The sequence below is a fragment of the Corvus cornix genome, chromosome 19, assembly GCF_000738735.6.
Source record: "Corvus cornix cornix isolate S_Up_H32 chromosome 19, ASM73873v5, whole genome shotgun sequence".
NCBI lineage: Eukaryota > Metazoa > Chordata > Aves > Passeriformes > Corvidae > Corvus > Corvus cornix.
Genome location: NC_046348.1, coordinates 9,842,314 through 9,869,432, shown reverse-complemented (window position 1 = coordinate 9,869,432; position 27,119 = coordinate 9,842,314). Strand labels below are relative to the sequence as shown.

General features: G+C 44.4%; 1 protein-coding gene across 6 annotated transcripts in view; it reads left to right on the top strand.

Annotated features, from left to right (window-relative positions):
- Window positions 1–27,119, top strand: part of SYNRG (synergin gamma) — a 37,295-nt gene that overhangs the window by 5,319 nt on the left and 4,857 nt on the right. For 2 of the 6 annotated variants that reach the window (XM_039563148.1, XM_039563147.1), the window contains exons 4-21: window positions 1,872–2,002; window positions 2,331–2,436; window positions 2,699–2,810; window positions 3,954–4,244; window positions 4,956–5,183; window positions 6,636–6,713; window positions 7,415–7,611; window positions 8,183–8,467; window positions 9,221–9,348; window positions 11,311–11,429; window positions 11,603–11,665; window positions 13,095–14,039; window positions 20,978–21,580; window positions 21,936–22,099; window positions 22,800–22,853; window positions 23,556–23,652; window positions 23,928–24,076; window positions 26,755–26,865. In XM_039563148.1, the coding sequence (XP_039419082.1) occupies window positions 1,872–2,002; window positions 2,331–2,436; window positions 2,699–2,810; window positions 3,954–4,244; window positions 4,956–5,183; window positions 6,636–6,713; window positions 7,415–7,611; window positions 8,183–8,467; window positions 9,221–9,348; window positions 11,311–11,429; window positions 11,603–11,665; window positions 13,095–14,039; window positions 20,978–21,580; window positions 21,936–22,099; window positions 22,800–22,853; window positions 23,556–23,652; window positions 23,928–24,076; window positions 26,755–26,865 (3,861 nt within the window). The remainder of the gene's footprint in view (window positions 1–1,871; window positions 2,003–2,330; window positions 2,437–2,698; window positions 2,811–3,953; window positions 4,245–4,955; window positions 5,184–6,635; window positions 6,714–7,414; window positions 7,612–8,182; window positions 8,468–9,220; window positions 9,349–11,310; window positions 11,430–11,602; window positions 11,666–13,094; window positions 14,040–20,977; window positions 21,581–21,935; window positions 22,100–22,799; window positions 22,854–23,555; window positions 23,653–23,927; window positions 24,077–26,754; window positions 26,866–27,119) is intronic. The other 4 variants (XM_039563153.1, XM_039563152.1, XM_039563150.1 and 1 more) reach the window with 3 other exon arrangements.

The following is a 27,119-nucleotide window of genomic DNA, read 5'->3' as shown; positions in this document are numbered from 1 at the left end:
AGGTTAATGCCATTCCCTCTGTCCTATCACTGCATTCCCTTGTGGGAAGTTCCTGTCCAAGGACATGGGGTGCCTTGGGTGTGGCTGAGGGGGGACAGCTGGGGCCATGGTCCTCTCACAACTGCAGTGGGGTAAGAGGGTGGAACTTGGCTGGGAGCTGAAGTGTGGGTATTAGTCTGTCATGGGACATCTCTTTATTCCCTTTGAAGATATTTCTAATGATTCCAAGAATTCTCCAAGTTTCCTGGGGATCTGGATAGAGAGCGGGGGGGTTTGGCACACCTTACTCCCTGTTGGGGAGGAGAGATGAGGGTGTAGTGCAAGGACAGCATCAGCAGTAGTTAAGGTAACTTGGAGGTTTTAGCCCACTCAGAGGTGTCAGAATCTGAACTTTGATGTCACTGTACATGTTGGGACACCTGAGTGTGATCAGAGCAGCCTGGTCTGAGCAGGGAAGGGAACAGCAGCATCAGCAACGTGTTGGAAAGCTCCCAGATGCCACCTGCTCCCAGGTGGGGTTAGTGCTGGTGTGGAGTTGATCAGAATTCAGAACTCCCTCAGTGGATCTCTCCTGTCTTTTAAATTTTCCTTGGTGCTTTTTCTTCTTTTCTTTGGTTTTGTGGTGGTGCATAGTGTACTGTTTAAAATGAGACCTTTCTGAGTGGCTGCAGTCCGTGCAGAGCTGTGACCACTTCACTGAATTGTTTCATCCCTTTGCAGCTCACATGCTGGGATTGACACAATTAAGTTTCCTAAGTGTAGGTGACAAATCATAAACTGTCCTTTTAAATACCTTGTTCTAGGGAGAGGGAATGTCTTCAGTGTGCTGTATTTTCTCATCTGACCAGTTTTCCCATTTGTCCAGCTTCCCATATTTGTCTCATTTTTCTTTCTCCTTAAATTAACTTTGTCTTTAGTGCTGCTGTTGCTAATGGAGGAATAAGAATGAAAGATGAGCAGTTAATACTATGTTTTCTCTCTTTTAATCTATTGTTTTCTATTTCACACCAGATGTGCTTATGTACAAATTTGCACTTTGCTGAAATGTAATGTTTTTGCATGACTTTCTAGCCAAATTGCTATGTCACAAATTGAATTTATGGTGTTTTGCCATCTCCTTACACTCCCTTCCCTCCCCCACCTGGAATTTATTATGTTATTTTGGCGAAATTTATAGTAGGAAGATGTTTTTATGAGAGCTGGTCTAAAAATAATAAACAGCTTTTGTTCTCTTCCTACGTGTTCTGAGACCAAATGCAAAATGAATGGTAAGAAAAGTAAATTATTTTCTGTCTCCTTCTATATTAGGCAGCTTTGCTGCTCTAAATGTCCCAGAATATATTTCTCAGCAAATGTTTCTGATACAGTTTATTCAGACAAGCTTCCTCTTGGCTCTTGCCATACATTGTTGGTTCCCTGGGTATGCCTGGGAAATGACTAGACCACATTTTCCTGCATCCATGGTTGGTAGGAGTGTGCCCTCCAGCAGGGAATATAAAAGCATTATGAAATCACTTAGAGTAGGAACCAAAAACTCCAAGAAAACCCGTACTGAGCAGTATAGGATGGCTGTAGCCTTCCTGCTCTTGGGCAGCTTGTATGGATTTGAAGGCCTGGTTTTTGCCAGTGACTTCTCAAGTGCTGTGAGGAGTGAGAATCCTTGTGGAGAGGAAGAGTGCCATCTACTGAGGCAGCTGCTCTCTGCTCACCGCTGCTCCTCCAGCACTCCCTAACGCTGAATTTTATGGGCTCGACCCCCTTTGCAGCTTGGCATTGCCAGTGCTTTGGCTTTTCCTGTGGGGGGGAAAAAAATAATACACACTGGAGTTGAAAAAAAGTACCCTGGAGCTGTATGGTTTGTTTGGTTGTAGGGTGGCATGGCCTTAGGGCCGATGCCCGCAGCTGGAATGCCTTACATGGGACAGGCCTCGTTCCTGGGAATGCGCCCGGCCGCCCCGCAGTACACCCCAGACATGCAGAAGCAGTTTGCAGAGGAGCAGCAGTAAGTGACGCTTCACTGACTCTTGGGGAATCCTTTTGTAAGGGGGAGATGTGCTTTCTCTGGAGCAGCATCCATTTAGGGCCGTAGAATGTTGCTGAATATTCCACTGCCTCTGCAGTCTGATCCATTTAGGGCCGTAGAATATTGCTGAATATTGCCTCTGAAGTCTGTAGTGCTTGTCCAGGTCTGAGAAGAAGCAGGAACGTGTGCACCAAACTGTCTGAATTTGAGACAGTAGAAATGGAGAAATCGAGCACAAACCTGCCACGAAAATTCTCATAAAAATGATTTATAGATATCTGTATATATTTAAATAATTTTCCTTCAGGAAGAGGTTTGAGCACCAGCAGAAATTCTTAGAGGAGGAGAGAAAACGGCGGCAATTTGAAGAGCAGAAGCAAAAGCTGAGACTCCTGAGCAGTGTGAAGCCGAAGGTATGGCCTGACAATGAGTGGGATGTTTCTTTCTTCAGGTTTTTTTAATAGCTTTTAATGGGAGGGTCTCTTTCAACAAGCAAATCAGTGGGGAATTGCGTGAGATGCCAGATTATGGCTTGAAAAACCTCTGGAAGAGTGAGTCCTTTACCCACTCTGCCAGCAGCAGGCATTGTTAATTCTGGTGTTGAAGAAGCGTGGGTATTGAAAGAAAACGGAACTGTTCTGTGAATTTTTCAAAATGTTTTCTGTGGTGTTTCAGACAGGTGAAAAAAGCAGAGATGATGCTTTGGAAGCCATTAAAGGGAACTTAGATGGCTTTTCTAGAGATGCTAAAATGCACCCAACACCAGCAACCCATCCAAAAAAGCCAGGTTTGTAATTTTCCTCATTTTCCAACTGAAAATAAAACTCCAACATTCGAAATCCTCGGCAGGGGGAACTAATTCCAACAAGTATTTTTATTTGGTGGTACAAAATGAGTGGATTAACAGTTTTTTAAAATCAAATGTCATTCTAGCAGCTGTCTGCTTGGTCAGGGTATGGGGGTAAAATATTAGATATCAGCCTTTTTATATTAAAAGACTTAGAATCTTTAACAGAAACCATAATGTGCTGTGCTAAATGTGAAACATCAAGGAAATTGATAAAGCGTTTGTTCTTTTCTAGTCAAAGCATTAATTAATGTTTTGCAGAGTGCTTTTGAAGAGGAGAAGTGCTATTTAAGTGCTAAGAATGATCAAAACAGTGTAGAAAGACGTGAGTGGGTGTCACAGCTGCCTGATGTGTCGCTGGGCATGGTCAAACCAAGCCTCTGTGTTCTCAGTAATTACACTTGCAACAATTGCCACTTAAGATTTCTTATGGTCTGTGGTGTAGTTTTTTAAGTGTCTGGCCTGAAACAAAGCTTATCTAGGCGGGCTTTTTCCTATATAAAATTTGTGTCTCTGCTGTGGATTTACTCTTTGATAGTTTTGCAGTTACAGGTGGTCTCTGACAAGTTCCTTTTGTCTCTAGATTTGCCTGTCCTTTACCAGTTTTGTTAAAATGGGTAACACTGGAAGGGATCAAGCAGAAAATTGTCTACATGAGCAGACATTTCTTTTGTATCTTATGATATATTGCTGAGTTTCTGTGGATAAAACATTCCTTTGAGGGAGAATGTGCCCCTGACAGACACTATTATGTCCAGTTTGAAATATTACCTCTGGATTTGGTTTGACCCTGTGTGCTAAAAACAGACAGAATACTTTCACAGCCAGTGTTAAGACCCAAGTTTCAGTGTTTACATCCTAAAAATCTGGGAGGGAAGATGCGTGGTTGGAAGTGGCTGCTCAGTTTTACCTTGTGTTTGCTACGCTGGCAATGACAGCCTTCACATCTGTCACCACACACATTCCACACTGCTGCTGCTCACCCATTTGCTGTGTATTCCCAGTGTTTACCACTTTCCCCACATTCCCACCCGTGACCCTTATTCCTCATCACTTTGCCTTGTGTGTTCATTCCATTTGCAGATCATCCCACACCATCCCATTCTGCTGTTTCTGTTTCCCATTCTGCTTTTCTCGATGATGAAGAATTTAGTGACTTTATGCAAGGCCCTGTTGAAACCCCCAAAGTGGTGCCTCAATCCACCTCTCAGCCTTTCCATCCTGCCACTGAGGCTGGGCAGCTGCTTTCAGAGAGGGCTGTGCTCCAACCTGTCCCTCCAGCCCAGGCTCCAGTGTTATCCACCCTGCATGGTACAACTGGGCAGGTTCCTTATTTTCCTACCTCTGCATCTCCATCCAATACCCATAAAACAGGTAACTCTAAAGTATCTTCTTTTACGTGTCACCTTCTGAGCTACACAGAGTCTTGACTTATTTTGTTGGGGTTTTTTTTTTTAGTGTGGCTGGAAGAAATAATATGTAGGCAATTAAGCAGAAACCTGCTGATCCATGGGAAAAGATGGTTTAAGTCCCCTTCTCCCTTCCCTGAGAACTACCTGTAAAAGCAAGTCATGTGTAGATCCAAATACTGCTAAATATACACGTACCTGATCTTAGGTGAATTAAATCATTTGTTTTAGCATCTTCCTAAGTCTGTGTGGTAGAAAAAGTGGAGATGGTGGTATAAGAAATAATGATGATGCTGCTGTGGAGCACTTGCGTGCTTCCTCCCTTGGAGGCTGAGGGGATGTTGGTGAGATGAAGAATTTTGGAGATGTGTAAGTAGATACTGGCCACTTCTGTTCCTGATGCCTGGATGATTATGCAGGAATAATCCTAATACAGAAGTAGTTTCATGTCTTCCTCCTCTTACTTGTTTTTTGCTTGTTGAGTTTGTTGTGTTTGTGGTAAGTAAAGGGCAGAATCGGGCTCTGAAAGTGTCCAAAGACGGTGGTGCTGTTGGTCTGAGCTGGGGCTGATCATCTCATCAGTGCTACCAAAAGTACTTTTCCTTTGAAAAGTGTGAAATTGCAGTCTGGGCAGTTCATAACAAAGTATAAATAATTGCTCCTGCTGTTTATTCAGGCTCTTCCTTGGAGGAGAAAGCCTTAGCTAATGGCTCAGATGAATCTGAACAAGAGCAAACCAAACTTAAAACATCCGAAGTTGGGCACAAAGCCTCAGCTGCAAGCCAAGCCCATCCCAGTCTCACCAGCAGTGACTGGGATGTTGTAGGTGGACATGAAAGTGGTCCCACTGCTGCTGCAGAGGTGCACAAGGCTTCAGAACAAAACAGAGCAGTTGAAGAGTGTGGTGAGCAATCGAAACATTTGACAGAATTTCAATCTAATGAGATGCTGCTTGGTGCTAACGCTCTGTTCACTAATTCCGAGGCCAGCCCTGCGTAATTTTGCTCTGAACGCCTGCTTGAATAATATGTCAGTGCCTCCTGCTCCTTGCTCAAAGTGTAACTGCCATGATTTTGCTCTGAACTTTCTCCATGTGAGTTTATTGTTGTAATCACCTTTAACGTGTTTGTTTAATCAGGTTCGCTGTTTTAAAACATTCTGTCCTGTCCTGGGGAAAAAAGAAGTTGTGCTCTCTAAAGATATTTTTGAAAACTATTTAGGGGAAACTTACCACTAAAGATGGTCAATGTCATGGTGGGTTTTAATCTTTTAACCTAGAGGGGATGATAAAATGCCAGGTTAAAACTCTTAGCTAGTTAATACTTGTTTCTCAGACAATTTGCTGCTCATACATGTTATGTCTAAAACCATCTGTACTTTAGGGATGAAAATTTAAAAGATGGGCTAGATGAAAACTTAAAACAAGGTATTGTTCCAGTTTGGATTTTATTAAAACTGTTGAGTGAGTTCGGAAGGGGGGTTAAAACTGAAGAGTAGTGAGACCTGAGGAAGTAGCAAATTTATTTTACTTGGTTGGTGAAATGAAAGGAATCGCTTGTATTAGAATGTGCTTGGAGCTGTGGGATGATTAGAAATTAGACTGCAGTCAGGAGGGAATCCATGTGGAAGACAGGAGATGCAGGGGCACTTGGAAAGACAATGAAATCTGAAATGATGGTGATTTTGGTCAGAGCTCCATCCAATATGAGCATGAAATCTGCTGAGGGAGACTGAGGGGAAGAGTCCACACAGTGGAGAAGGAAATAACCATTTTTCAGGGAGTGAAGTGTGGCAGATCATGTTATGAAGCCAGTAGTAGTGAAGGTGGCTGTGGTGTCCCCTGGAGCTGAACACTGGGAGCAATGGATACGGGTTTGTGGACACGGGATATGATCTTGCCGAGGTTCAGTCTATGGGCTGTTTGTGGATTTCCCAGGGGAGGATGTTCTGGGGGAACACTTTGGGTTTTATGGTAGGTATGGATTTATTTATTCCATGAATAGCCCTAATAGTAGAGAGTTGATGGGAAGCTGAATTTGTGATGGCACAGAACTGCTGCTGTGAAACTTGAAGACAGTGAGACTTCAGGTTCTGTACATCTGGGCATGAAGAGGGAAGCACGTGAGGAGCTCCTTATTTCATTACATACATAACTATAATCTATTACTGCCAAATCATTCTAGTTATTATTTCCTATTCCTGCAGTATCTGTTCTTCCTCTGAGCACAGTGATTCCTATCTGAAATCTTTGCCTGAAATGCTGAGTGATGCTGACCAGCTGTGGTGTGGTCTCTTAACATCATTGTACTCTATGTCCTAATACAACTGTTTTTCTTACTGAATGGAATACATTTAGGAGTTGGAGTGTTCCCTCCCCAGGACCCCATCCAGCAAATGATGCCTGCCTGGATTTACAACGACAGCTTGGTCCCAGGTAAACCAACCAGTGGGCATTTGGCCAGGTGGGCAGTGCAGGGTGTGAATGTACCTGTGCTTGCATGGCCACTTACTGATCAAAGCCTTGTTCCCTCATCAGATGAATCCTGTGTCTGTGATGTGTTCCATATTTATGGTGGCTTTATCTGCATTTAAAGAAATACGGGTTTTACTCGAGCATGTTAATAAATTCTAGATTAAACATTTATGACAGCAGCTTATCCCAGTAGAGGTTGCATTGCTGATAATGCTGCTTTCATGGGTATTCTGGTTTTTGGCATGTCTTGTAATTAGGCAAGCTCATTTCTGAAGGCTATTTGTCTTCTATGTGTAAATAACACAGTGATTAGAAAATGAAATGCTGGAGTAAATATTGATTACACTGAGGTTTAAATACATAAAGCTCTTAGAGCTGTCTTTTTATATGGGTTATCCTGCAATTTCATTGTAGAAATGTGGTTTGAATTGCAGCACTAAGTGTATTTCATATAAAATATTTCTCTGCTTGAGTTAAACTTGTCTGTAAAGACCATCCAATAACACATTTAGATGAAACATGATGATGCAATCCAGTGCCAGAATGCTGTTGCCTTACCTTACACTGAGTGCTGCTGATTCGATACCATGAAATAACATAGAAAAGCAATATTATTGGAAAAGAGCAGTTGTCACTGTCTAACACTGCCTCCCTCACAACAGAGTTGTATAAGAAAATCCTAGAAACCACTTTGACTCCTGCTGGAATAGACACAGCCAAACTCTACCCGATCCTGATGTCATCGGGACTGCCCAGGGAGACCCTGGGGCAGATCTGGGCTTTGGCCAACCGCACCACCCCGGGGAAGCTCACCAAGGAGGAGCTCTACTCCGTGCTGGCCATGATAGCAGTGGCTCAGGTATGGCTCTCGCCTGGCATCTCCCTGAGCAGCCTGCCCTGGCCTGTGGGTCAGCACCAGTGCCTGGTGGTGCACACGTCCAGTAAAATGCTGCTTCTGTTGAAGTCTGGAGGAGAAACTGCCCTTGTAACTTCAGTGGGATCATAATTTTATCAATTTCATCACTTACATTTCAGTTAGTACTTTCTTTAGCGTCAACTAAAGTTCTGGTTTTTCATGAAAAGGGTTATTAAAAATTGGAAGGGGCTGCCCGGGGAGGTGGTGGAGTCCCCATCCCTGGAGATGTCCAGCGAAGGACTGGACATGGCACTGGGTGCTCTGGGCTGGCTGACAGGGTGGGTCAAAGGTTGGACTCAATGGCCTTGGAGGCCTTTTCCTACCTCAGTAATTGCATATTGAATATGATCCACTTACATGGACCTTGACGGCGCATTTGGGTGTGGGAGGTTTACTGGGAGCTTGACCAGGTGCTGGCTTCAGTACCACAAGCTGCCAGCTGGAGCTGAGAGCACAACGCACCCTTTTATCAACGCTGCACGTGTAACTGTCTGTCTGCTTGCTGCCTCTGCAGAGAGGGATCCCTGCCCTGAGCCCCGACGTGCTGAACCAGTTTCCAGCCGCGCCCGTCCCCACCCTCTCCGGGTTCCCGGTGCCGCTGCCCGGCGGGGTGAGCCAGCCCCCGCTGCTGCCCGCCGCCCCCCCGGCCTCCGTGGGGCTGAGCATCGGGCCCTCCGTGCTGGGCATGAGCCTCCCCGGCCCTGCACCAGCCCCAGCCCCGGCCCCAGCCCCGGCTCCAGCGGGAGGAGCTGCAGCACAGCCTTCCGGAGCGTTCCTGCCCTCCTACCCGCCCGGCCAGGTGAGCTCGCTCCCTGCCTGGGAAACCCCCCTTCCCTGGCAAGGGAATTAGCCTGGCACTTCCAAACCTGCATGGTGATAACAGGTTTGAAGTAAATGGCAAAAAAGCAGAGCTGAAATCCAGCACGTGATGTCTGAAAACGTGAAGTGCCACGGAGGGCGTTCTTTTATTTTTTTTTGGCTCTTCTTGGTGGTATTAGAAGAGGTACAAAAGTGTTTTGTATTACAAAGAGGATTTAGTTGTAGTTAGGGTTTTGTATTGCACGTAAAATGGAATTTTAGGTTAAACTGCACAACAGACACTAGTAGCTGGTAAAATAGGAGTTTTCAGGAGCTGAGAACCCTGAAAACCTTCAGTTTACAAAGGTAGATCATGTGGGGGTCAAATTCTGCTGTTTGCAGACATGCTTCATCCTTCAGAAAATATTTTTTGCGGTGCAATTAATTTTAAATTATTCAAATTATTAATATTTGTTCTGTATTAAAATATGACACGGCTACGATCAATAACACAGTTATTGTGAAAGGAGTCAAGTTCCTTATTCACCTGTTGTTCATTCTTGCTCCCTGTAATCCTGTGTGTGTTTGACTAGGGCGAGGTGCAGACAAAGTGGAAATGCTGATGATGCTTGTGTTGAAAGGTTCCTTTCCTTCTTGCTTTCCCTCTTAATCACACTGCTCCGAGCTGCTTTCATGCTATATGACAATTTGAGGAGCCAACAGCATAGCAATTTGTGTGTTGTTTGTAACTCAGGTAGTAAAACCAGAAGATGATGACTTCCAGGAGTTTCAGGATGCCTCAAAGTCTGGCTCCCTGGATGACTCCTTCACTGACTTCCAGGGGGATGCAGCCAAAGCAGCCAGTTCACAGCACCGGAGCAGGTACCAGATCCTTGGTGTTTCTGTCATGTCTCTGGTCGGTGCCTAAACTTTTGATACGTGACTATAAATCTCAATTGAAGCATCATTCAGACTCCAGCAGTCCTGGCTTTTCTTTTGGGAGACAAGATGTAATTCCTGATCAGGCAGGTTTTGTATAACAGAATAAATAAACATGTTTCCTCCCTTTGATAGTTTACAATCAACCTTTCAAGGTCTACAAAGACTAGAAAATGTCAGCCTTCTTTCCTCTTTATGCACCTCCCAGGTGTCTAATTGTAGCCAGACACATTTCCTGGGTAGGAACTGGCTGTTCTTAGAGGCAAAGAGAACTCTGAATTCCATGTGAGCCCTGATTACCAGGTGCTTCCTCAGCAGTGACATCAAATGGGGATGCTCAACCCAATTGTTCTGTTACACCATGGCAAATGGCTTCTGTGTAAGAAATTCAGTTTTGCTGATGGCATAGAATTCCAGAATGTTTTGGTTTGGAAGGAACATTGAAGATCATCAGTTCCACCCCCTGCTATGGGCAGGGACACCTTCCATTAGACCAAATTGCTCCAAGCCCTGTCCAGCCTGGCCTTGGACACTTCCAGGGATGTCAGTGCCACATGGATCTGAAGATGCTGATTTAAGTATATCTTGTGTTAGATGTCATTTTGCAGCTGAAGCTAATCTGTTACTGAAAGTTTTGACAGAAAACTGTTTGTAAATTGCACAATGGGAAGTAGAGGATCATTAAAAAAAAAATCAAAAAATGGTATTTCTTTTTCACTGCAGCAATTCTCTTTATTCAGTTGTGAAAGCGTTCAGTTTTGAACAAAATGGTACAATGAGCTATAATCTAATTGCTTATGGAGCTTTATTTTAAAAAAAGCCATCTGTGGAGTACAGCTGATTAACCATTCCATTTGCCAAGATTGCATATCTAATAGCCTGCTTTGCAGGGATGGGAAATTTAATTATATTACCATAAGCTCTATTTTTTTGCCATTGCACTGTCTGTCTGCAAGCATCACAGACCAGCATCAGCACATGTGTGCGAGTGCTTCATTTGTGTGTTGCTTGTAGGCTGCTGATAAGGAGATTTAAATGGCTCTGGAAAGATTCTTGCTCCAGGCTGAAGAATGCAATAGAAATTCATTCAGGTTTTCAATGTGAATGACACAAACTAGAGGTAAAATGCATCATTCATATGTAAAGGATGTTGTTGTGTGGAGCTGCCAAGGTCTGATAACGGGGCTTGTGTGGAGGGCAGGCAAAGCTCTCTCCTAAATCTTCCAGCATTTGCTAACAAGGTGTTAGGTTGTTGTGGCAGTTTTACTGGATAAAGTAGAGTGTGTTTATGCAAAAAGACTTGCTTGTGTAACTGTGCACTAATCCTTATTTTGCTGACTAGAGATCTGCCTGAACTCCCTGATTGGCACTGACAGAAATTCGAAGTTATCCTTTCCTTCCTTTGAACAGTGATCCCACTTTATTATCTTAATTTTGCAGTATGTAATGAGATAGAATCAGAATCAGCTGAAAGTATGGAGCTCTCAAAATCTCGTGCAGTTTTAACTCTTCACTGTACCTGGTTCTATCAGGGGGAATTTTCAAAGGGATAAATGAAGCAGCAGTGATTCCTGGGGTGTGTCTGTGTGCTTGTTCTCTCCTGGGCTGAGAATTCCTTGGTGTATAGTCCCTGGAGTGTTTTGTTCATGGTTTTGATAGAAATTAGAATCAAGAATGGTGCAAATTGACTTCTGACCTAAAGAAATACGATTAGGTGAGATAAAGTGGGAATTTCTCCAGCTGAGGTAATTTACATCAGGGGCTGGATTAAGCACTCATTAAGGCATAACTTAGGTTTAGGAACCAAATTGTGTAGTCTTAAGAGGCTCCTTTAAATAAAACCTGGAAATGTAGATTTCTTATGGATGAATTAAGGAACTTTGCTTTTATCTCTTTTGTTTTTAGTGTTCCTTCTTTACTAATGCCACTCCCAGGTAATAAGCCGCTCTCACCAGCTGATAAATATGCTGTATTTAAAGGAATGGCAGCTGAGAAGCCTTCTGAGAGTGCAGCTGCTTTTGGAGGTAAAAGGACAAATACATAACCACTATGAGCAATTTATTGTAAAATGTCATATATCTTCTTTTTGCCATTGATAAGATATTAATAGTTAAAAATCAGAGCAATTAATACAACATTTACTGTATGAATTCATAATTTCTCTGTGTAAATGTATTTCTTTTCTCCTGTTCTCTAGATGGAGGGGACAAGTACAGCGCTTTCCGGGAATTAGAGCAACCAGCAGAGAGCAAATACTTGGGTAAGCACTGGGGGTTTAACATATTTTCATTATCATTTTTAGCATTTCTCTTTGAGCTGCAGAATTTCCATCTCTGCAGTTCTAAAATAATGGTGGTGCTGCTTCTCTAAAAAACCTGGTAGGAAGTATCTTGGAAAAACAGGGCAATATCCTATTGGAACAATATGCTGATGGTATTTCTGGAAGATTGGCATCTCTTCTGGGTGCTCCTGAGTTTTATTTTAAAGCAGTGGTGTGGTTGGAATTTGTTTTAAGTAAGGAGTCATTCATTTGTGAAACCCCTGTGGTGTTTTGTGAGCTTCTCATGCTCGGAACCTCTTCAGGATAAAATGCTTGCAGTAAAATGAAATAACATTTGATCTCTTTCTGTACATGTTCTAAAATAGAGAAGGTTGCTGTATTTGCCTGCTGTCAAGGTCTGACCACTCTTAACCCTTTCACCAGCTTACATTTCTAATGGAAAAGTTTGCAATTCTTCAGTAAGTGTAGTTTGCTGTGCTGTTGCAGTTTTGATCAATGAGTGGCAATTTCAGGAATATTTTGTGTTGTTGCTGAGCCAAATGAATTGGTTTGGAGGGGAGGGAGAATGGAATACAAGGTCAGGTGTAGTTGTGGTCCTTTACTACCATTATGAAGAGTCTTCTTTTAATCTTGGTTAAACTAATTTAAAGTATGACACTGTGTGGTAGCTTAAGAATTAAATGCTAGTGGTGTGCTTCTAAAATAGAAAAAAATCTATTTATTGGACACTTGTCTTAAAGTCAGCATCAATACTTTAAAATTACCAGTAGTCCAAGTATGTACATGCTGGTGAATGGGTTAAACAATGTTTTCATGTTCAAAAGAAGAAAGTTACAAAATTAGTACACCAAACTATTCAATAAAACTTCAGTGAAAACATTGTTTCCTCATGTTGGTTTTGTCTCAGCCCTCTGGTGATCCCCCCTGAGAAAGCTGCAGTATTTCAGAGGGAGGAAGGGAGGAACTGCTTCTGTAAAAAGCAAATACTGTATTGGTAAAAGTGAAATTCAAAATTACATTCATTGCTTGGCAAACACGAGGAGGATGAGGTGGGGAGAAGAACTTGTGTGGAGGCCGAATAAGGCAGCATTGATCTCCTTTTGAATCTATTTGTCATAGTGTGTTTTGATATTAACTCAGTGTAAAGGGAGTTTAATATGACTTTGAGGCTATTTGAGAGAATTAAGTGTTTGCTGGAGTGAAAAGTAGAATCACTGACCTTGACACTTGTGTGGTTCATGGCAGTTGAGTTTGCAGTTCCGTGTGCACCCTGAGGTCTTTAATTTAAACAGTTTGCATAAAACTTTCTGACATTGCATGAAATAATTTGCTTGCTTGCATGGTGTGAATGCGCTGTATTTGCTGTGCAGGGTTTAACTGTTGTTTTCTCCCTATTTTTTCTTCCCAGGAGAAAACCTTGCAGAGTTCAAGCCCACGGGAGCCGACGATGGTTTCACAGATTTCAAAACCGCCGACAGCATCTCCCCGTTAGAGCCACCCTCAAAAGACAAAACCTTCCCTGCGCCCTTCCCTCCTGTGCCCGCTCAGCCAAAACAGCCAACACAAGCCAAGGCCCCTTTGAATCTGTCAGACTTGGAGCTCTTTTCCTCTCCTGGAGAAAACAAGCAGCCATCCTTCCCACCTGCATTTAACACCTCAAAACCGGGCTCCTTTCCCCCCCCACCCCTTCCGTCCGCCTCTGCCCAGCCAGCGCCCGGCAAAACTTCAAGCTTAGCTGATGACTTTGGAGAGTTCAACCTTTTTGGGGAATTTTCTAACGGCGCATCAGCCAGTGGACAAGATGACTTTGCAGATTTTATGGCTTTCAACAACAGCGGGGGGTTTTCCGAACAAAAACCTGATGACAAATACAATGCACTCAAGCTGGAGGCCGGCCCTGGTGCTCAGGCTGGCTCCTCTGCCAGCGCAGTGAAGGGTGGGCAGAGCTCTGCCACCACTGCTACGCCCACCAAATACGACATCTTCAAGCAGCTGTCCCTGGAAGGCTCCGGAGCGGGCTTCGAGGAGGCCAAGGACAGCGCGCTCTCCTCGGTGAAGAGCGATGATGACTTTGCTGACTTCCACTCCAACAAATTTTCTTCCAGCGGCGCCGAGAAGTCGCTGGTGGACAAAGTGGCAGCTTTCAAGCAGGCCAAAGAAGACTCTGCTTCGGTGAAATCCCTGGATCTGCCTTCCATCGGCGGCAGCAGCGTGGGCAAGGAGGACTCCGAAGATGCGCTGTCTGTTCAGTTTGACATGAAACTGGCTGATGTGGGAGGAGATCTTAAGCATGTCATGTCTGATAGCTCTTTGGATTTGCCAACAGTTAGTGGCCAGCATCCACCAGCAGCAGGTGAGGAACTGGTTAGATTGCTCTGGTAACGTAGGTGGTGCAGATTCCGTGTTCTTTGTGCTCAATTACAGTATTATGCACTCGTCTTTCAGTAGTGGAAGACTCCTCAGTGTGTGTCCCCACCAGCCACGGCCCCTCAGCAGGGCACTCTTTAGTTTTTGTCTTAGAAGACTATAAATAGCTGCAACAGTTTGAACTCCAGGCCAGTTTATTTTTGAGATTTAACATCATCATACTGGTACCTGTTCGCTATTGGCATTTAAAGGGACTCGAGTGGAAAATATTCCAGTGCAAACAATATCATTCCATTTATATCAGCAAGGTGATGGCAGAGTCTCACTTTAATCCACAAAGCATTTGGCTTGGGGACTTCCCCTGCTTGGCGCTTCCCGAGGGTCACTAATTGGGGCTGTTAATGAGAAGCTGACTAATCACCAACACCAGTGTATTCCCCTTACAGTGGGGCTCAGTCTGGGTAGCCAGGATTTTGCAGGACTGCAGTTTTAGAGTATTTCACACACCTTCCAGTGTTAAATCCCTCATGGGAATCATTGTGCCAGGGGGCTGCAAGTGCTGGTCTCATGATTGGGAGCTCTTGGACCTAAATTTAAACCATGGGACTTTCACTTTATCCTTATCAGGTTTCCACCTTCTTTAATTTCCCTTTATGACAACATTCCTGAGGGAGTGAACTGACCATCTCTGACCTGATCACATATCATAAAACAAATTTCCCAAGTGTCCTGGTTTTTCTTTTCATATATACATAGGAGATAAGCTGTAGTTAAATGTTCTGTGGCCTTCAACAACATGGGAACCATTACTGTGTTCTAGGACAAGTTTTATGCAGTCAAAGGCTTTTCTGAACAGGGGGAACATACAAACTGTACATGTAAAAGCTCTTACTGCAAGAATTGGTTATTTCCACATGAAATATTTCTTCCATTTTTTGCAGATATGGGTAGAGAAAAAATATACAGTACTGTAATTTTGCATTATATGATATTTTTCAGTAGGGGAGAGAATTAAGTTGGCAACTTCGACGTGGAAGATACTCTCTAACAGGGTACAAAATATCAGGAATAATTTATTAGCAAAGACATTTAATTTTCATATTACTGCTTGGGAAAACTCCAAGTTGAGTGAGCTGTCAAAACGTAGCACCTACAGTGTATTCTTGAATGTTTACTTTGGGTTTGAAAGCACTTTTTCCTAATATTTTTCTAGCCTCTTTTGGTGGTAGTTTGACTTCTGTAGCTCTTTACAGGATGTGTGCTTTTGCCACAGCAATCCGTGATGAATAGTTGCCGTTTGTGGCAGGAAAGCCTCTTTTTTTTTTGGTTTGTTTAAAGGGGTTAGCCCTTCATGTGCTTGTTGCTAAACTTTTGAACTCTGAAGTATTAATTAGAAGCTATTTTTATTAACCAAGTCTGTATTCTCCTATGGTGCCAAGTTAGATGTTATTCCAAAAGGGAGAGTTTTGCTCCATTTAACTGTTAGGATTTCGTAGCAGGACGTGCTCCGGACACTCTGCTACAAACATTCCTGTGCTCATGTGTTCCTTTCTGTGTGTTTGATGCATTTCAAGCTGTGAACTGCTGATGGTCAAGTCCTTTTTTTTTTTTCCAGTTTACATGAAGTTAAAAAGCAGATTTTTTTTTTTTCCCCTCATCGTTCCCTTCGATCTGTAAATCTAATGTCAAAAAGGGACATTTGTCACATCACTGCTGGGAAAAGGGAGACTTGTCCTGGGGAGCTGCATGTGTGCAAGCCCTGTGTCACATCTCCAGTGGAACAGCAGCAGGACAGAGGTGCTGAGAGATGATTTCACTTTGTGACGTGCCCACACAGAGGTGTGTGTGCCCACACAGTCCCTTGGCTGTGAGGTTTGACATTTATAGCTTCCAGGTATGGGCAGGTTGGTGCTTACGCTGGGAATTAGAGAGAAATCCTTGGCTTGCTTCCCATGCCAGGGCCTGTGGTCTCTTGAGGGATGACAGGTTTCCAGTTTTTCTCTCTCCAAAGGGGATACAGTCTCTTTAAACTGGGGTCTAACTCTCTGTGTGGAAGGTAGATGATACTAATGTTGCCTGATTTCTCTTGCATTTGCTCCGTATAACCCTTTGAGCACTGGCTGCATGCTGTTAGTTTGAACCAGCCTGCTTCTTTTACACCAAATTTACGTTTCACTCCGAGTTGAAAGCATTTGAATGAGCACCTGCTCCTGTTGAGTGAACCTAATTTGTTCTTCCTGCCCCGGTTGCAGCGGGAGGAGCCCTGCCCCGGGCACTCTCAAAGGGTTATCTGCTGCACTGACACACCTGTAAAACACCTTTTTCTTTGGCATTACTGGAGATCTCTGTATATTTTAATCAACTTCAGGTTTTTTTGCTGCTTTTTCTAATGTCTGATTTCAACTAAACATTTCCTGTGTGAATGTGCCTTTTCAGATCTGCTTTGATATCTCTCTTCTGCAAGTATTGACCTGCATGCTTTACTCTGGTACCTCCCTTCTGAGCTCCTCTGTATCACTATCTTTTGTGATCTGTAAGTCCTGCTGTGTTAATAAATATTATCTTGGCATATTTTGAAAACGTGGGGATGTGTGTGATTTGTTGCAAACCAGCAATGTATCTCTTTTTCCTCAAAAATACAGAGTTTAAGGTTCTGGTATCCCCTTAAGCTGGTGGGTGCTTTTCTCTAGCAGAGCAGGGTGTGGGTGAGCTTCTTTCTCCTCTTCCAACGCTTTGACCTCGCTCCCTGTAACCTTCTGAATCTTTACATATCAGCCTAAATAATATTTTTCCAAGAATTTGTGTTTGAGAGGGATGGAGTGGAGGAAATGTGTGGTGGCAGAGTTGTTTCTGCGAGTCGGTGCTGAAAAAACTGTGTTGCTATCTAGACTTTATTGAGTAGAAGCCCACTAAATAATATTCTGATATTTATTTAGCTAATCCAGTGTGAGTTAACCAGAGCCCCAAAGTAAATTTTCCATTTGGGAAGTTCTGCCTTCTAAATATTGAAACTTTCAAACATAAATGACAACTGCAAATTTGTGGCACGCAATTATGCCACTTCAAATTCCTCCAAATCCTGAGCCACTGACAGCTTGGGATTATCATCAAATTAGCAGACAAGGTAAAAAGCTAAAAATAATTGAGATGTGGAATGGTTAAAATGTTGTGGGGTTTTGGAATTGCCACAAGAACAAAAACCAGCCCAGGAAGCAGAATGTGGCTTTTCTTCTTTACACCGAGCCGGAGAGTTTTTAAAAGGAAAAAAAAAGAAAAAGGCAGAAAACCACAACACCCCTGCTTGAATCTGGAGGATCAGTTGGTCGTGCCCAGCCCTAAAGCTTTTTAAACCAAAGCTTTGAACATAAAGCTGAGACCTAATTCTGCAGGGCTCATGCTGTTTGTGTTTGTTCAGCCAGTCATTCCTGGAGGAGGGAGAGGAACGTTCATGACTGTATTTATTACGTTTTTGTCCAGACTTGACAGTCAGATTCACTCCCTTGCCCTCACTTGGGTTAATTCTGTACACAGCAGAGCTTACCCACCCTGGTTTATCCCGGGAAGGCCTCTGGCAGGGAGGGTGTGGATGTGTTTGCCGTGGCCTTCCCAAGGGCCTCTGTGGGACTGAGCTCCCGGTGTCAGCTCAGGGGCTTTGTTTTGCTGTGAAATGTCGTTTATCATGATCATTTCCAAATAATTAGCAAATCCTGTAATTCCACGAGGTTTGGAGGCTTTTCTCTTCTATTTTCTTCATTTTTATTTATCTTGCAGTCAGCATTCTTGATGGTTTCCATCTTAGCTACGGCCATTCTTTAGGGAAAGCAGATGGGAATAATTCCCTTCTTATTAACTGTTCCAGGCTTCCCCAGCTGAGAAATGGGCTTTGGATTTTTCTGGTTGCTGACAGGCATGACACTGATAGCAGCAGTGCATGAAACTCCGTTTTCTTCCAGTTTCATCTCCTTTTATCAGGTGGAGACCCACTGGAAGCAGTGAGCAGGTGGTGCCTGTCCCCATCCAGGCTCTGGATTCCTGCTCAGGCTGCAGGGGATGTGCCCAGGGTAACAGCACTGATGCTGTTCTGCTGGGAACAGAGCTCCACAGCCACCACCTGTGTCACCCTAACAACCAAAACGTGACACCAGAGTTATATTTATTCATCAGAATTTAATATCCACTGAAATACAAAAACTTGAAAGCCTCCTATGCTGGCTAAAATCCCTAAATTTATTCCAATGTCCCTGAATTGTCTTTCTCAGTTTTCTTTAGACAGTCACTAATGCTGTCAAGGGTTTTCCTTAAATGATTGCACTGTTGACATTGAAGGCTCCAGCTTGTAATTTGCCTCCAGCCATAACTTAATCCTTGGTAGTTGAAATAAATTATTATAGTTGGCTCAAATCAGGGGTGGCAAGTTTTTCTGGAGATGAGATAACACTGGGAAACAGTATTTTAACTGTATTACTTTAACTGTATATTAACTTGGCAGCCAGTGCTTTGCCTTGGCTGGCTCGTGCGGGTGCAGCTGGTCCCAGGTGATGATCAGGCAGCTTGGACTTTGGGTTCCACATTCTTATTTTTCATACTTCTCACTAAATTGTTTTAGGACTGCTTGAGCTGTAAACACTGACTCTGAACGCAGTGCTTCTCCTGTAATATAATATTCCTGGGAAAAAGTGTATTCACTGGAGTGATCCCTCTGGAATTATCAAAGAAAAAATCAAATGTACAGAATCAAACTATTACCTTTCACCTCAGCCCTTGCACCTCTGCAGAGGTTTCATGTCTGCCTGAATTCACACACAGAGAACCCTGAGCCTTAGTTTGTGAATAATTAAACTATAGTTCTGCCCCCCCTGCCCTGCCCTATTGATTGCAGGGGAGTTCAGGATTCCCCCAGAGCCTGCAGCTGATCCTGAGCCAGGATTGGATCAGGAGTGCCTGACCTGGTCCTTTAGGATGTGTTTGCAGCTGAAAATCTTAGCAGTTATCAAAGGAATAACTCCCAACAGAATGTGAGCGTGTAGATCCTCGGAGTGGGATCATGGCTCTTCCCTTTCCCTCCCTGGGAGCATCGGATCAATGGCGAGGCTCAAATCTTCGCTGGGTTTTGGAGTCAACACAAAGTGAAGGGAAAACAGAGGTTGCCTGCCTGGTACCTGCTGGTATTTCCAGGATCCCAGGATTAATTACAGCTGGCTCACGTGTCGGAGGTGGTTCTGGCTCTCTCTTTCATGCAAAGCTTTCATTTCCCTTCTTTAAACAAAAGCTTGAGAGCGCAAGGTGTGGTCTGTGGTGATAAATCACCGGCCCCTCTCTGGGCAGCTCCTTTCACCTCAGAGCCTTCTTTCTGTGCCGGGAGCAGGTGATTTCATCTCTCGGTGTTTACCCTCTGCAAACTGCTGCTCTGCACATCCAGAATTCAAGTGGCACTTGGAAATCTTGTCTGTGTACAGGGGGCTCAGGTCTGGATTTGGGATGCTGTCGTGGGCTAAGTGGCAACTGCAGGAAGGCCCAGGGGAGGAGCTGATGGATGACACACTGTGCCTGGCTGACCCGTGGCAGTGGCCATTAAACTCCATCCCTGTGTTGTGTGTTTGCTAGGTTTTTCATTAGCCATGTATGTGGGTCATGCCTGGGAAGCAGCCTGGAGCCTGGCCTGCTCTCCCCTTGCAGTGAGATGAATAAACCAAGGCAGAAATGGTTTGTTAGAATGGTTTAATCCTCGGGCTGGTGTGGCTGGATTGAATAACGAGGACAGCTGGGAAGTCAGCTTGTTCCCACCGTGGCTGTGTTAAACCCCACTGTGCCAGCCCGTTCTGCCTGTGCTGTTCAGCACCAGGATCTCAGCTCCAGTGAGGCTCAGGGAAAACATTTTGTGGTCTGGGTTTGCTGTCCCTGGAGCCGCTGGACCCCAGGCGCTGCGCAGCGGCCGCGTCTCTGATCCAAACTGACAGTTCTTCCTGCTGGAAAACAAATGCCAAATGTAGGATAGCAGGGCTGGTTTGCTGGGGAGAGGGGGTTCATGCTCTAATGAGAACTGCCCAGCCCCTGGCTCTGTGTGCCTTCGCTGGGGATCAGGCTCAGTCTGGAAGTGAAAGATCAGTTGGGTGGGAGCAGCCAGAGCCCCCGGGCACTGCAGGCTCTGATCTCACACCTGCCCCTGGCAGGGAGAAGAACCTATTGGGCCATGTAATCGCCAGGTGGGTATAAATGTTTGGAGCTTTCTGCAAAATAATTGGATTTTCTCTAGACTTAGCTTTTACAAACTATTTATTCAGTTAAAACATGATCTCCGCAATATCCCTGTCAGTGCTGGCACCTGGAAGTTTGACGAGTCGGCCATGCGGCACTGCAGGAGCCCTGATAAGCTCACACAGGATTTCTAGGCTTCTTTAGATTCTTGCAGCACGTTTTTATATGTTATTTGTATCAAAGCATGAATATAAAATTAAATTAATACTTTATCACAGGAATAGAAAAGTCGGCCCAGTCTTCTGTGTGGTTGGATTTGATAAGATGTAATAACGCATTAAAGGTGTTTGAGTTGTAACATTTATATTTTGATTGTAGATTCTGCAGCCAGAAAACTCAACTGGTGATCTGTGCAGCCTGGACTGGACAGAAACTGATTTTTTTTTAGTGTTTCTTCACTACCATAGTGATATGGTGACTTTCAGCTTAAAATGTTAAGACAGCATTCAGAGGTCAAGGCTTACATTCATTGAACAGAGAAATTTTTGTATTTAATGCCCAGGTATTTTCCAACTTATTTTTGTGCAAACTCCAGTTCAATCCTCAGTGAGACAACAATTCACTGTGTTTGTTCTTGCAGCTCCTCCAGACTCTCAGCAAGTTGTTCTTAGGCGGCGTAGAGAGTTTAACGTTTGAACTTCAGCTCCTAATTGTGGGGGTTTGTTTCAGATGTGGATGACTTAAAGGGTGGCCCGTTTGGAAGCTGTCACAGTGGCTCTGCAGTCAGCAGCCTGGCGAGCTACGACTGGTCCAGCTCCGACAAGGACGACGTCCAGCAGGGCAGGAAGCTCTCCTGCTTCGCCCAGCCCTCGGGGAGCGGCTCCTCCGCGGCCACCTCTGTCCTCCAGAAGAAGGAGACCTTGTTTGGCAGCTCAGAAAACATCACCATGACAACAGTTTCCAAAGTGACAACCTTTTCCAGCGAGGATGCTTTGCAGGATGTTTCCTTTGCAGCCTTTGCGAACTTCAAAGACTCCGGGCTGGTCCCCAGCGCTCCGAGCGACGACGACATCGGAGACTTCGGGGATTTCGCCAGACCTCCCTCGGAAGCTCAAGATGCAGCAGCAGCTGACTCAGCCCTGGGCACTGATTTCCTCACTGGAGTCTCCTCTGAGCTGCGGAGAGAGGCCACAGATGACTTTGGAGAGTTCCAAAGTGAAAAACCAAAAATCAGCAAGTTTGACTTCTTGGTGGCAACTTCGCAAGGCAAAGTGAAGTCCAGTGAGGAGATGATCAGGAGTGAGCTGGCTACCTTTGACCTGTCTGTGCAAGGTAAGCCTGCCCGTGGTGGAGGAACCTCATGATGCATGTGCTTATCAAAGGCTGATTTTCCTAATTCAGTTGTAAATTAGCTAATGGCGATTGTTCTAAAGGCTGCTGGAAACGACCTGAATCTTCTCATTGATTTCTGTGGCATTTGGAGCAGGTCTTTTTCTACAAGGAAAATATTTGTTGTGCCAAAAACCTGTAAGAATTGAGGCACTGGGGAAATCTGCAGCAGTCACTGAGTAAAGAGAAATATTTGTTCTTCTGGAGGAATGGGACAACCCTTGCTGCCACTTCATTCATTTTAAATAGCCTGGGTCTTTAGAGTAAAGGAATAACTTTTTATAACCTGACTTTTTAGGGTCTCATAAGAGGAGCCTGAGCCTGGGGGACAGAGAAATCAGTCGCTCCTCACCTCTGCCAGCTCTGGAGCAGCCGTTCAGGGACCGGTCGAACACTCTGAGCGAGAAGCCGGCACTGCCCGTGATCAGGGACAAGTACAAGGACCTGACTGGGGAGGTGGAGGTAAGGAACTGTCTGCAACACAGCTGAGCTGGCACTGACATCAAGGGGGTTCTGTATCCAGCTTTTTGGGGCTTTACCTATTTAAATATGGGTGTGACTGTGAGATGGTGTCCAGGTGCAGTTGGATGTTGTGAGTGGAACCTGGAAGTTTCTTCTCTCACGTCTCTAAAGGGAAGTGGGAAAAGGCTCTTGTCTGAAACACAGAATCACTTGACCTTGAAGCCTAAGCTTATGACTGGAAATTAGTTACAGTTTAAATCTAATCCCAGCTTTGGCACTGAGACCGTTTGCTTTGGGAAATGGAATCACTTTTTGGCTGCCTGCTAGTTATTTCTCCAGCTCATCCTGAGAAGAAATGGGAAAAGGACTCAGATTAAATTCTGCTAATCCCCACTGCTAGAACAGCAGACTGTAACAAATGTGTCAGGAGGAGGTGTGTGCAGTGAAACCTTTTACCCACTCCTATATGTTCTTTCTTTTGAAACTCCTTCTGACTTCCAGAAATCAAATTTTAGAGTTAAGGTGCTTAGAAAATCTTGAAAGAACGGGGAGAGATTAGGAACAGATCTGTTAAAAGTTCACAGAGCTAATCTGCAAATAGGCTTTTAAAATACCTGTCTGCTGTGTCTCTGTTGTGTAGGAGAAAGGGAGGGAAATGTGTGTAGGAACAAGACTGAGCCTGTCCTTTCCTTTGCACTAGGAGAGTGAGAGGTACGCCTATGAGTGGCAGAGGTGCCTGGAGAGCGCCCTGCAGGTGAGTGTGGCACCTCCTCCTCCTCCTCCAAATCCTTCCCTCCTCCCTGCAGGAACCAGCTCACCTAGTGTTTGAGACCAACAGGCAGAGAAAGTGTGGGAATCAGCCCTGGGAATTACAGTTTTTAAACCAAAAGCTGCCACCTCCTCAGCTAAGCACCCTACACTAATCTCTCTGTCACTGGGGATTAGTTTGGCTTTTCCCTAAATATTCCAGCTCTCTGGTTAGTTGGGTGGTCCCGTGTTTGGCTGCCCAGTATTGTGCTGTTCAGGGCACTGGTACCAGTGCCTGGCTCCTCAGGGCTTCCTGAGAAACAGAATTGTTGATGTGCTGGGCCCAGGGACCATTCATGTGCTGCTGCCAGAGATTTCACAGCCAGATCAGTGCTCCTTAACATTTCTTCTTTGCATTGGAGTATTAGAGAGCCCAAACTGTGAATGCTCTTATTAAACTAGATAGCAAGGCATGCATGCTCTTGAAACTCTTACTTTGGTAATGAGAATATTGGGGGGAATACATTAAGGTTTTAAATGTTCATACTTGCCCCTGATCTACTTCAACAGGAGTATATAAAAACATGTGGTGGAGTGTGGCAATCATTTCTTGTTTAATTTGCCTCCAGTTTCTGCTGGGGGCAATCTTGTTTGTAATGATTATTTAAAGATAGAAACCCCATCATTTTATGAAATTCATTTCCACCAGGTCATAAAGAAAGCAAACGACACCTTAAATGGAATAAGCAGTTCATCTGTTTGCACTGAAGTTATCCAGTCTGCTCAAGGCATGGAATATTTACTGGGTATGTTTTAATTTTCCACGTGTTTTACACTTGGGAGTTCTTCTCTAAAAACCAGGAATATAGAATCACTCCTCCCCAAATGGCATTACTTTTTATCTTAATCTTTGCCTGCACCTAAATAATGAAAAACTCTTCTGCCAAACAAATGTGACTCCAGCTTTGAACTAACCCTCCATGGCCACCCTTCCTGTGCCACATCCGGGTTTGCCATTTCTGAGTTCAAGGCTTGGCATCCAGTGAATTCTCTGCAATCCTCCCCTGTTTTACATCCACAGGGGTTGTTGAAGTCTACAGAGTAACAAAGAGGGTGGAGCTGGGCATCAAAGCAACTGCTGTTTGCAGTGAGAAGCTCCAGAAGCTGCTGAAGGATATTGATAAAGTGTGGAACAACCTGATCAGCTTCATGTCCCTGGCTGCTTTAACGGTAAGACCCAAATAAGCTGCCTGGTTACTAAAACAAATGTCATATTTAAAGAGACTTTGCAGGGGGTCCTGACTTGACAGTTTGTGTTTCTTCTCTTGGAAAATGGAAATGAACTTGTTTGTGAAATCCAGTTTAAAACCCTGTAAGAAAACTGTTATTTATGCACAAACACAGTGGTGTCTGACTTAGTACCTTAATGGTGTAGGTGATATCCTGGGTGTCTGTGGACATCTCCAGTAAGGCAATTTCAGTAAAATCCAAATAAGCCATTTACAAAGCCAGAATCACATGGATGTGTGTCTTGTTTTTCAATATCCCTGCAATTGCTTTTAATGCTCACAATTCCAAACCACACAGTGCAGCAACACAGAAACAACTAAACTGTTCCCCCTTCTCTCTGCATTTGGAAATGCCTGAGTTTGTTTTGGTTCCTGCCACAGACTAAACAGCTTTTCCTGCTCTGGATTGCCAGGAAAAGCTCCACTGCTTCCAGACAGCCTGGTAGGAGCTGGAGAGCTTTGGACATAGCTGGGTGAGGGGGACAGGCAGGGATGTTCTGAGGGGTGGCCCTTTAGAGCAGGAGCATCCCATGGGGGAAGGGTCTGCAGAGGAGCTGGGAAAAAGAGGAGCAGCCAGAGGTGCAGAACAGACACAAATAGAAGGCAGGAAAATCTCCCTGCCATTAAATTCCTTGTGGGGTTTGTGTGCTTGTGTTGCAGGAGATACAATGTGCAAAATGACTTCCTTTAATCAGGGAAAAATTCACATTTTTAGGGAATCACCCATCTGTGTGTGCTTTATACTGACTTACACAGTGGATCCCTTTAACTCAGTGCTTATCCAAGGAGCCTTCAGTTCTCAGGATCAGCACACCACACCAAGCATCACTGAGCAGATCATTACCATGGGGAGGTTTCCACTGAGCATTTTAATTTGTGGCTTCCTCCTTGCACTGCAGCTGTGGCCACAAAAGGTTTTTCCTTCCCAGTAAACACCTACTTATAAGTAAGGCCTGGATTACTTGGTTTCTGCTAGAAATACCCATCTCCAGCTCACTGGCATTCCCTGCAAGGCAGGTATTATAAATGACCAGTCCCTTTTTACACACCTTTTGCACATTTTAAACCTACCCAGGTATTTTGGTGATGTCCTGTGATGCCCAGAGCCTGACATCCTAGGGAATTTATATCCTCAGTATTTTACTGCTTGGCAGAGGACGTGGATAGAGGTGGATTCACCTGTTTGAACTCTGGCATTGTTGATAGCAACAATCCCAAGAGCTATCAGGATCTTTTCCTAATTTAAACAGGTGGATTAAAATACAGTTCCTAAAGTGCTTTTCCTTGGAAGATTACAGGGATTACCTGAAAGTCCAAAGCTTGGCCACGTGTTCTCCGAGCCACAGCAGCTCCTGGCTCGTAGCTCCAGCTAAATCTTAAGCACATTAGGAGCTGCAAACAGTGACTTCTCACATGCACACACAGTCCAGCTGAACTTACTAAAAACCAGGGGCTCATGACTCCTGTAATTCTCCAAATCACCCCTTTTCTTGCTTCTCTTCCCCACGGGATTCACTGGAAGGGGTGGAACCCACACCTCTGGTGTTACAGTCACGGATCCTAAATGATGCAGAAGTGCCAATTAACTGCAGAGAAGTATTCCAGCTCCCAGGCATGTGCTCAGAAAGGTTAATTTTATCTTTTAAAGGATTTTGTTACAAGGTAATTTTATGCACAGCATTGTGGTTTTTCACAGCAAATTGCAGGATGACCTTCTCATTTGCTTCACTCATGCATTTGGTAAACAAATATTAGAGTGCCTTTATTAATTTGATTGATCTACTTAGAGATTAAAGGGTGGTTTTTTTCAGGATTCCAATTATTCTCCAGCCATTCAGCGGGTGGTGTGAGCAGCATGCCCAGAGTGTGGATTAAGACACCCATGGCCTGGGATTACACCATTTTTTAAGCTTCTTGCATTTCTAGTCATTGCTTTTATTTGCACTACAATTTTCATGCAAAATTTGAACAGTTTTATATCCTCCTTATGCAATGTTTTAATTGATCATTTATCCTGTGGCTGAAATGTGAGGTTAAGCACTGGAAAAGTGACCACATGAATTTATTATTTACAGGTTTATTCTCCCACCCTTTGCCTCTCTTTAACCTGTGTATGGCTGGTGGCCTGAATTCCATGGTTTGGTTAACATTAATATCCCATTTTGTACCTCTCTGCCAGATTGTAGGTCCTAAAAGACCCCAGAGGAGAATGCCAGCTGCCCTGTTTTGCTGAGGCAGTATCAGGGAGTCCAGGACAGTGAATCCTGCTGCAGCCAGCTCTCCAGGGCGGGCTGGGAGAGCTCCCTCCCCACAGCTGCACAAACACCTGCAGAGCCTCTGTTTGCCTTCCCCCAGTTCCCAGGGCTCCTTCCCCTTTGGATGTGGGAATGTGCAACTCAAGAATTCCTTCCTTTGTACTCGAGGCCTTTTTTAAGACTTGGAGTGTTACAGGTTAGTGCTGGTGGAGGTGGCGAGTCCATCCCGACAGCTCTGATGATTGTCACCCCTGCCATGCCTGTGGGACACGCTGGCTCTCAGTGCTCAGTAATTCTTTATCATGATGGCTGAAACTTCCTCAGGTACTGAAAATGCCTAAATGTTACTGTCTCCTTTCTTTAGCCAGATGAAAACTCCCTGGATTTCTCTTCTTGTATGCTGCGCCCAGGGATTAAAAATGCCCAGGATCTTGCCTGTGGAGTGTGTCTCCTAAACGTGGATTCCAGAAGCAAAGTAAGTGTGCTGGTTAAAGTCCTTTTGAATTCACAGTATGGTCTTTCATATAGAATCCCAGACTGGTTTGGGTTGGAAGGGACCTTAGAGCTCATCCAGTGCCACCCCTTGCCATGGGCAGGGACACCTTGCACCATCCCAGGGTGTCCAGCCTGGCCTTGGACACTTCCAGGGATGGGTGTATTGAAAAAATTCCCATGGTTATAATTTGTAAACTCTGACCTGTAGATGGGTCTCAATAAAATCCTGTAATC